The 11,343-nt window shown below is 37.6% G+C and overlaps 1 protein-coding gene across 2 annotated transcripts; it reads left to right on the top strand.

The window, feature by feature from the left end:
• Positions 1-54: 54 nt before the first annotated feature.
• hirip3 (HIRA interacting protein 3) lies at positions 55-10,989 on the top strand. Of its 2 annotated transcripts, none has more exons than XM_062037430.1 (8): positions 55-199; positions 608-728; positions 2,565-2,715; positions 3,883-4,143; positions 4,227-4,417; positions 4,577-4,724; positions 9,928-10,026; positions 10,465-10,989. In XM_062037430.1, exons 1-8 carry the CDS (start codon positions 126-128, stop codon positions 10,647-10,649), a joined length of 1,230 nt encoding a protein of 409 aa, XP_061893414.1. In that variant the 5' UTR covers positions 55-125; the 3' UTR covers positions 10,650-10,989. The 2 variants fall into 2 exon arrangements, with proteins under 2 accessions (XP_061893414.1, XP_061893413.1); XM_062037429.1 differs by having other exon boundaries at positions 3,880-4,143.
• Positions 10,990-11,343: the final 354 nt, after the last annotated feature.

The raw sequence follows: 11,343 nt of genomic DNA, 5'->3' as shown, positions 1-11,343 counted from the left end.
ACTACAAACATTAGATAGGCGTCCGTGTAATTCGGTCACTACCGGAAAAAACAATGTCGTTTTGTGACGTCACTTCCGCTTAGCGACTCCCGCCAATTGGTTGACTTGAGTCTCTACTATAAAACATGTCGCCTGCGAGAGAACTGACAACTATCCGCAGCTTTGTCCGTGGACAACTCCGCGATGAGAAAGATTTAAGGTAGACTTTATTTTGAACATCCAAAACTTGCGTGAGCTAGGAAATGATTTGTTTTATATAACCATTTAAAAACAATTGTCTTTGGATGTCAGCTTGTGCTCACAGGCGCTGTTAGCTAAAATGACAAGCTTCAAGCTCGACATAGTTTATACGAACACTGTAGAAGATTTTTAAATGAATAATCAGATATATTTCAGCAAAGTCAATATAATATAAATGATATATAGACCTGTTAAGAACTACGAGATCAACGAGCCTCTTTTAAACGCACAGTTACGTCAAGTTACGATGGCGAGTGATGCAACAGCAGCGACACCTAGTGGACACTCATTTACACTGTAAACTAATGTGATATTGTTTTGCCTTTGTACTACTTTGTTGTGCAATTTTATGATGTTATTTTTACAGCTTGCTGACTCTGGGGTTGTTAAAAAGGCGATATTTGGCCCTCGCCGGAGGTGAATGTCTAAGTCCATCTGCCAAAGGTTTACTGAAACAAGTGGTGGAAGAAGAATTGATCAAAATGCAGGTATTCAAATTAGAGAGGAAAAATGTGGTTTAGACCAGGGGTGTCAAACTCATTTTAGCTCAGGGGCCACATAGAGGAAAATCTATCCCCAAGTGGGCCGGACTGGTGAAATCATGTCATGATAACTTAAAAATAAAGACAACTTCAGATTGTTTTCTTTGTTTAAAAATAGAACGAGCACAATCTGAAAACATACAAATATAATGGGTTTTTTTACACTCACGTGTTGCTGTTCTTAGTATTCTATCTTCATTTGTCGTGATTTATAATTTCTGAATAAGTGATGTGATAATGTTCATCAGTCAAATAGGTGTGAGTCTGGCAGAGTTTTAAAATGCTCTCATTGGTGTAGAATTTTAATCTCTCAGAAGATGTAATAAATATTAATTTTATTAATGTAATTTACTAATTTCCCTCAACTGATGTACTAATAACATCATGTGGTTTATTCTGTACATATGTAGTAGGGCTGTGAATCTTTGGGTGTCCCACGATTCGATTCAATATCGATTCTTGGGGTCACGATTCGATTCAAAATCGATTTTTTTTTTTCAATTCAACATGATTCTCGATTCAAAAACGATTTTTACCCGATTCAAAATGATTCTCTATTCATTCAATACATAGGATTTCAGCAGGATCTACCCCAGTCTGCTGACATGCACGCGGAGTAAGGCAAGGCAAGGCAACTTTATTTGTATAGCGCTTTTCATACACAAGGCAGACTCAAAGTGCTTCACAGACAACAAAGTGAAATGAAAGAAAATAAAAGCAAAATTAAAATGCAGACAATAAAAATAAAAACAGTGCGGACGTTAAAAAAGTTAAAAGATTTAGCTGAAAGCTAAGGTGAACATAAAAGTCTTAGTAGTAGAGTAGTAGATTTTTGTAAAAAGCTTTTATAATTGTAAAGGACAATGTTTTATCAACTGATTTCAATAATGTAAATTTGTTTTAACTATTAAATGAACCAAAAATATGACTTATTTTATCTTTGTGAAAATATTGGACACAGTGTGTTGTCAAGCTTATGAGATGCGATGCAAGTGTAAGCCACTGTGACACTATTGTTCTTTTTTTTTTTTTTTTTATAAATATCTAATGATAATGTCAATGAGGGATTTTTAATCACTGCTATGTTGAAATTGTAACTAATATTGATACTGTTGTTGGTAATATTCATTTTTGTTTCACTACTTTTGGTTTGTTCTGTGTCGTGTTTGTGTCTCCTCTCAATTGCTCTGTTTATTGCAGTTCTGAGTGTTGCTGGGTCGGGTTTGGTTTTGGAATTGGATTGCATTGTTATGGTATTGCTGTGTATTGTTTTGTTGGATTGATTAATTTAAAAAAAATACAAATAAAAAAAATAATAAAAAAATCTATTAAAAAAAATGAGAATCGATTCTGAATCGCACAACGTGAGAATCGCGATTCGAATCCGAATCGATTTTTTTCCCACACCCCTAATATGTAGCATCATCTACAACAAAATTTGTGAATTTGGACTCATTTCATGAATAACACATGAAGTTAGAAGGGGATACATGTTATTTCAGCATATTTATGTGCGCCCAGATAATGTGTCCCCAGTCCTCTATCTTAACCGGGCACATAGCTCCGCCCCCTCTGAAGTCATGCGCACTGCTGCGGCTGGGGATATAAATAATTGCTATTGGGACATCCAGTGGACACATTTAGAAGAGCAGCTTCTTTCATTCAAAAATTTTCGCAAATTTTTATACTTACCAAAATCATCTTGCGGGCCCGATAAAACTTGACACCCCTGGATTAGACTATAATATTGTGCACAACTCAATGACTTATTTTGCCTGATAGGACGTAACCAAAAGCGGAAGTGAGTCGGAGACAAAGGAGGACACACCAAACAAAAGAAAGAGAGAAAGAGAAAAGCACTCTGCGAGTGAGAGTGAATGTGAGGTTGAGTCCAAGCAAAAGAAGTCCCGTGGTTATGTGAACTCCACGCCTGGTGAGTTTGTAAAGGTTTGTTGTGGAAGTCCTGTACCTGTTTTAAAAAGCACATATATTCAGACATTTTTAATGATTGATATTCCTATTAGGGACGAGCGATGCAGCCTGAAATCTACATGGCAATATATTGCAGTCTCTTGCGATAACCATACAATATATTGTTTGGCATATGAATGATAATACAATTTTAAATGGGCTACAAAGGTTCCTAATTTGGCTGCTGACGTACAGTCGTGGTCAAAAGACACTTGTAAAGAACATAATGTCATGGCTGTCTTGAGTTTCCAATAATTTGTACAACTCTTCTTTTTTTTGTGATAGAGTGATTGGAGCACATACTTGTTGGTCACAAAAACATACATGAAGTTTGGTTATTTTATGAATTTATTATGGGTCTACTGAAAATGTGACCAAATCTGCTGGGTCAAAAGTATACATACAGCAATGTTAATATTTGGTTACACGTTCCTTGGCAAGTTTCACTGCAATAAGGCGCTTTTGGTAGCCATCCACAAGCTTCTGGCAAGCTTCTGGTTGAATTTTTGATCACTCCTCTTGACAAAATTGGTGCAGTTCAGCTAAATTTGTTGGTTTTCTGACATGGACTTGTTTCTTCAGCATTGTCCACGCGTTTAAGTCAGGACTTTGGGAAGGCCATTCTAAAACCTTAATTCTAGCCTGATTTAGCCATCCCTTTTTCCACTTTTGTTGTGTGTTTGGGGTCATTGTCCTGTTGGAACACCCAACTGTGCCCAAGACCCAACCTCCGGGCTGATGATTTTAGGTTGTCCTGAAGAATTTGGAGGTAATCCTCCTTTTTCATTGTCCCATTTACTCTCTGTAAAGCACCAGTTCCATTGGCAGCAAAACAGGCCCAGAGCATAATACTACCACCACCATGCTTGACGGTAGGCTTGGTGTTCCTGGGATTAAAGGCCTCATCTTTTCTCCTCCAAACATATTGCTGGGTATTGTGGCCAAACAGCTCAATTTTTGTTTCATCTGACATCACATGGACAAAGATAAGACCTTCTGGAGGAAAGTTCTGTGGTCAGATGAAACAAAAATTGCAACCTTAACCTTTGCGGTTAAAACTAATCTATGTTGTGTTCTGCTGTGTTTCATACCTCAAGATTTATTATATTTGTTATGTGCCCAAAAGCAGAATCAGAAGATAAAGAGGACAGCAGCGAAGAAAGTGTGGCAAGTGAGGAAGAAGAAGAAGAAGAAACAAAAACTAGAGCAGGTGATGCAGTGCAGGAGATAACAAATGCAGAGCGTCAAGAAGACTCTGAAGACGAGGAAGTAGTTGCAGAGTTAAAAAGCAACACACCAAAGACGAAAACAGACCACAGTGAGGAAGACGAGGATGAAAGTGACTCAGACCAGAGCGACACGCAAAACGCTTCTGATGGAAGCAAAAAAGGTTCAAATGAAAACTCTATCCTGTATTGTTTATAACTATGCTGCTTAATAACGACAGTGTGAATCTGTTTTTATGAACTATAGAGGGAAAAGTTCTGGCAGAAAAAGACACAAACCAGACAGATTCTGATTCATCATCTCTGCCCTCCCTGGATGATGATCAAGAAATAGAGAGACAAAAAAAGCAAGTCAAGAGTAAGGAAGACAAAGATCAAGATGTTAGAAAAAAGACATCGAGAAAAAGAGAAGAAAACGGTGGCGAAAAAAGTCAGAAGGTGAGTCCGTGAGTGATCACAAACTTAGTTGACATTACCGACAAAAAGTTGAGGATATTTGACTTTCTGGATGAGCCTTGATTCACAATAGTGTTTACAGGTGAACTGAATTTGAAAAGGTAAATTATCCATAACTTTCTGTGTCTGACGTTGCTGTAGGATAACCACAAGGCAGTCGTGAGGCTCAAACGCTACATTTCTCTGTGTGGCGAGAGGCGCAATTACAAGAAGCTGCTGGGTGATTGTAGGAGTGTTCGCTCCATGGTTGCTGTTCTAAAGAAGGAGCTGGAAGATCTTGGTGTTCACGGTCAGTGGGAATGCAAGCTGTATCACGCTGAAAACCTTTCATGCATTAGACAGACCATACATTAGAACAGGATCTCCAAGCTACTTTTACAAATAGAAAATCGCAGAGAGCTACTCCCTTTTTGTAATGTTTATTTTCATAGCTTATTGCAACCCAAGGGGAATAAACTTGTTTTGCCAGGACGTTGGTATCCACAACTCACATTTTGTATCAAAAAATCAACAGTTATTTTAGCAGGCATTTCTTTTTAGTTCATTTTTTTAAATTACTGTTAGAGCTACTTTGACAAAAAGAACGGATGTTGTGTTAATTTTAAATGACTGGCAACATTTAAATTGTACAGATTTCCACTCAGTGTGGCCATTGTCTTTGTGTTATTTTGTGGTAAATTGTCACTAAATAGAGGCATCATGTCTGAATTGAACCATTACAGTATGAAAATGAGGGTTGTGCCCACTATTTCACTTCTAATACAATACCAATATTGGAGCCTGGTGTGTTGGTTGATAATGATGTTAATCCAATATGATACAAGCAGGAATCTTAGTTGATACTTTTATTATTTTGTAGCGTGGAATGTTAGAAAAGCTTTAATCAAGTCAAATGAGTCACGCAGAGAATAATGGTAGGTTTGAAAACACTGCTAACCTTATGACAGATTTATGCTTTTGAAGGAGAGGGACCAGCAGTAGAAAATGGAGTAAAAAGGTGTTTTGCATACACCTAATGGTCACAATAATTCATTAAATTTATGGCATGACGTAGGAAGTTGAATGATTCGGACACGTTTGTTACTGGATACTTTCAAATACGCTTCTGCCTTGGATACTTTGTGTCTGTAAGTAAAATGCAACTACAATTTTTTAAAACTTGTTTATATTGACACATATTTTCGACTGCAATATTGTTTAATTATGGATACTTATTATGTATGTCTGGCAAGTGTGCTTAGCTGTTGTGTAGCTTCTGGTAGCCTATAGCCTACCATCTAGGGCTGGGCGATAAAACAATAACAGTATATATCGCGATAGACATGTGATCAATATCAATAGAAAATGGGGTCGATAGAACGTTCGATAATTTCACTGTGTTCTGTTAGAAAAAAATAGGAAGAAAGGCGCAGCCGGAACCGCGCGGCATTCTGGGGGGTGTAGGCAGAAGAAGGGCTTTGGCCTCTCGACCTATCACGGCCGAGCCTGAGCCGCAAGGCATTCTGGGAAATGCTAACTGGGGGGGGGGGAAAAGCAACAACGGCTAGCTGACGACGAGGAGTAAAACGAAACGGGAATATGAGCGCGGCAGCACGAAAGGAAATTGTAAATAAAAAAGTAAACGTCACGTCACCAGTTTGGCAGTATTTTGGATTTTTTTAAAATCCGATACGAATCAGAGTAATACTGTCTGCAAACTTTGCAAGGTCGTCGTCCCGACCAAGTCCGGGAACACGACAAACTTATTTTACCACCTGAGCCGCTCTCACCCGCTGGAGTACAGCAGTATCAAAAAGCCACAACCATCGACATCAGCCGGTGCAAGTGGAACAGCACCGAAGCGATGCTGGTCTGTTGTTGCCGCAGACAGTATTACTCGGCAGCAGTGCCATACGAATAAAAATTCAAAACGTTATAAAGAAATAACGGATGCAGTGGTGTATCAATTAGCGAAGGACATGCTACCGCTCAGCATAGTTGAGAAGTCAGGGTACAAGAATCTCATACACGTGCTCGACCCCCGTTATGTTCTACCTGGCCGAAAGCTCTTTTCCAAGACAGCTATTCCTAAGCTTTACACAATGTGCAGGGAATCCGTGGAAAAGGAGATACTGAAGTTGGTTTGATTTTTCCATAAATGACTGAAGAGGGTAACAGGTTTGTTTTGTCACAAATGTTCAGACGCAAGTTTATTCCGATGTTTACAATATTCTGTAAGACATGTTTGTTTCTGCTTGCTTAATGTGACTGTTATTTATTTGCATATATTGTTACCAATATGGCTTTAAAGCCTGAGTTGTACACTACTAATTTCTTAATTACAATACTTTGCACATTTTGTTGGATTAAGCATTTATTTAATGTCAATATTTGCACATCGACCAGTATTTTCATTTATTTGACTGTTTTTCATAATGCTGACCTCGTTCTAAAGGTTAAAGGTTATATTTAAAATAAAAGTATTTAAATTCAGCCTTTTTTCTCCTGGTCTTTATTTAGAATAGTTTTTTTTAATTTTTTATCAATAATTATCGATATCGACTGATATGAAACACTTATATCGTGATACATTTTTTAGTCATATCGCCCAGCCCTACTACCATCTTTACCTTTTTTTTGTAAAACATTTCACTAAAATACAAGAAAAGACCAAACTTGTGTACAAGTAAATATGCTGCAGGACTGCTTGTATCGGAGCTTGTATTCAAGGAATCAAGGCGCTTTTATTTGTCATACTCCTCGTACACATTTGCACGTGTACGGTATGAAATTTGGACTCGGGTCCCGACAATTATTAAGAAAAACAGAAATAAACAATAATAGGTAGAATTTAGATACAAGCCCATATCATCCGATATTTTATTTGTATTTTTCTGATGTCAATATCTGTTTGGGACACCACTAATAAAAATACTAAAAGTTTAAGCACATATTTTTTAACCTTTGGTGAGCTATTCAAAATCAACTGGCGAGCTACTGGTTGGAACCCCTGCAATATAAACAGTATAGTTCTACACCGCTATTAAATAAATACCTCATTGACAGTGTCAATCTAAAGGGAGAATTGTTGTATTATATGTATTGTATTCTATGTATGCTGACGAGGGGTTGCATGACTTCAGATTTTTTAAGGTGGATTATTTACTGATGACCTTATTCACATTATTTTGCCTGTTATTTGATTTGATTTTTATTAAGGATCCCCATTAGCTGGTTGCCGCAACAACCCACTAGTCTTCCTAGGGTCCACAAACTCAATACAATTACAAGTAAAAGCATATAATTATAACTACACAATACAGAAAAAAAGAAAATAAGCAAACAATTTACAGTCACAGAATAATAATTACCATATCATATAACTACACAATACAAAAACAAACAAAATCAGCAACAAGCAAACTAATTTAAAGACTCAGATAAAATATTACTTTCTTTTTAAAAACCTGTGTACTTTCAATGCCGGTGAGAATTCGAGGCAGGTTATTCCAGAGCGATACAGATCTATAAATAAAAGATTTCCGCAAAGCATTCTTCCTGGGACGAGGGAGTAGAAAATGCCCCTCACTAGACGCCCTGGTATTATGATTATGTATATTGGTACTGTGAACTATTTGGGCCATGAGAAAAGCAGGAGTTTTACTAAATAAATAAATAAAAACATTGGAGGTCGGAATGCTTTGCAACAATGTGTATTCACTGACAATAGTGAATGTGTTTAAAGCAAATAGACAGGGATTCTATTATTACTGAATGTCAGAGCATAGGCACAGCAATTTTTCACTGATAGGGTAGAGCGGGACAGAAATTACAACACAAAAACCACATATAGCCAATTGATTTTCAGAATAAAACACTCATTTGTAATGATAGGTTCCCATGTTAAAAGCACATAAATCAGAAAAAAAAATCTTAATTAAGTCCAAACCTCTTTTCCTTCTGTAGTTGAATTTTCTGCCCGTTTTTTTATTTATCCCACTGTCTGCACACAGCCTGAAGCAAACATTAGAAAAAAACAATTGTGGCTCTTAAAGTCGACTAGTCTGTGGAGACCCTAACGCATATTAATAAAACTGTGTTGTATTTTGACCGTATTCACATATGGATATGCACATATAAAAATATTTGTAAAGCAAAATGTATACATTTTTTTAAGATCAAGTTTTTGACAGTGAATTAACTGGTAATATATATTGAAGGGTCAAATTAACATTATGAGAGTTGTGAAATATGAAATATTCAGAAGGTCAAAAACATCTGGCAACACTGATACGGTAACTTAGTGAAACTGTAGTTCACATAAAGAGTACAGAAACATGAGTGTATTTTGAGGGATGTAATGTACAGTCGTGGTCAAAAGTTTACATACACTTGTAAAGAACATAATGTCATGGCTGTCTTGAGTTTCCAATAATTTCTACAACTCTTATTTTTTTGTGATAGAGTGATTGGAGCACATACTTGTTGGTCACAAAAAACATTCATAAAGTTTGGTTCTTTTATGAATTTATTAAGGGGCTACTGAAAATGTGACCAAATCTGCTGGGTCAAAAGTATACATACAGCAATGTTAATATTTGGTTACATGTCCCTTGGCAAGTTTGACATCACATGGACAAAGATAAGACCTTCTGGAGGAAAGTTCTGTGGTCAGATGAAACAAAAATTTAACTGTTTGGCCACAATACCCAGCAATATGATAGGAGGAGAAAAGGTGAGGCCTTTAATCCCAGGAACACCATGCCTACAGTCATAGCATGGTGGTGGTAGTATTATGCTCTTATGCTTTTGCTGCCAATAGAACTGGTGCTTTACAAAGGAGGATTACCTCCAAATTCTTCAGGACAACCTAAAATCATCAGCCCGGTAGGTTGGGTCTTGGGTGCAGTTGGGGGTTCCAACAGGACAATGACCCCAAACACACGCCAAAAGTGGTAAAAGAATGGCTAAATCAGGCTAGAATTAAGGTTTTAGAATGGCCTTCCCAAAGTCCTGACTTAAACGTGTGGACAATGCTGAAGAAACAAGTCCATGTCAGACAACCAACAAATTTAGCTGAACTGCACCAATTTTGTCAAGAGGAGTGGTCAAAAATTAATCCAGAAGCTTGTGGATGGCTACCAAAAGCGCCTGAAACTTGCCATGGGACATGTAACCAAATATTAACATTGCTGTATGTATACTTTTGACCCAGCAGATTTGGTCACATTTTCAGTAGACCCATAATAAATTCATAAAAGAACCAAACTTCATGAATGTTTTTTGTGACCAACAAGAATGTGCTCTAATCACTCTATCACAAAAAAATAAGAGTTGTAGAAATTATTGGAAACTCAAGACAGCCATGACATTATGTTCTTTACAAGTGTATGTAAACTTTTGACCACGACTGAATGTTGTTTTTGAAATATAACAATTTGTTTTCATGTTTAATCGCCTTTGAGAAAGTTTAAATTTAAGCTCTGACTTGCATTGCTACTTCTTTCATACAGGTCAGCCATCCATAGAGAAATGTAAAAAGTTACGTCGCAAGAAAGATGAAGCTAAAGAACTTGCTGAACTGGATGTCAACAACATAATTGAAACACAAGGTGAATACTTTCATCTTCCCGATGGTAAATCTGTCACTTAAAAGTTGTTTCGTGTGTGCATTCATTTAGTTTTTAAAGTGAAATGAAATGCCCGGCATTTAGATCAGCGGTTCTCAAACTTTTTTTTACAAAGTATTTTAATGACCAACATTAAAATACAGTAGCCCAAGTGTTCATTAAAAACAAGGCATAGGTTTTATTTAACAATGATATTTATTATTTTTGGCCACTGTAAAACCACACACAGTTTGAATATAGGAAAATAAAACCCTGTACTTTAATCAAGTGATAAATTGGCGCCTCACGAGTGGTACAGTATCACGGTTTGAGAAACACTGATTTAGATTATGTACTACTTGCTCAAAAAGGGTTTGGTGGAAATGTATATTCCACACAAAACATGTGAATATTGATCACCAGTGCTTCATTTTGTCTCAGGTCGACCTAAACGGAGAGGAGCCGTTGCGCGACACGGACAATGTGACCCCGCGCCCTCCACGTACCAGCGGTCATTGAACTCTGGCTCCGGTAGCGATCAGGAAAACGACATACAGCGAGGACGCAGAAAAACAGACTGGGCCAACCTCCAAGGAATCATCAGCGATGATGCGGACAGTGACTGAGGCAGTTATTGTTTGGTTGTTAGCAACATTAAGAAACTTTCACGAAATTAGATAAGAATCAGCTAATTAGATTTTGGGGATGATCTGGATCACCGTCCGGATTTCCGGATGTTTTTCTAAGAATTCTTAACTATTTGGAGATAGGGCCTAGATCTCCAAGTGCTTTTCTAGTTTTTCATGCAAGTATTTAGAACGAGACGATTCCTTTTATTACTGTTATAAAATGCTTATTTCAATTATGAGTTACCGTACATTTGATGCAGTGTGTTGTACAGAATGTTATATAAATGTTGATGAAGCCTTAAACAATAAAATTAATACAATGATTCACATTTAAAAATAGTTTTATTGTAGCATTGCAGCACACTTGCCAACCCTCCCGTTTTTAGCGGGAGAATCCCGATATTCAGCGCCTCTCCCGACAACCTCCCGTCAGAGATTTTCTCCCGACAAACTCCCGGTATTCAGCCGGAGCTGGAGGCCACGCCCCCTCCAGCTCAATGCGGACCAGAGACTGAGTGGGGACAGCCTGTTCTCACGTCCGCTTTCCCACAATAAAACAGCTTGCCTGCCCAATGACGTCATAACATCTAGGGCTTTTAGAGAGTGGAGTGCACAACTGTGCACACAACAAGGAGAGGAAGCAGAAGAACGAGGAAATTACAGACATGGCGACGCCATCGACGAGCAAGAT

The sequence above is a fragment of the Entelurus aequoreus genome, linkage group LG25 (assembly GCF_033978785.1).
Source record: "Entelurus aequoreus isolate RoL-2023_Sb linkage group LG25, RoL_Eaeq_v1.1, whole genome shotgun sequence".
In the NCBI taxonomy this organism is placed as follows: domain Eukaryota; kingdom Metazoa; phylum Chordata; class Actinopteri; order Syngnathiformes; family Syngnathidae; genus Entelurus; species Entelurus aequoreus.
The sequence above is the reverse complement of the archived record's forward strand: the minus strand, read 5'-3'. Positions and strand labels throughout refer to the sequence as shown.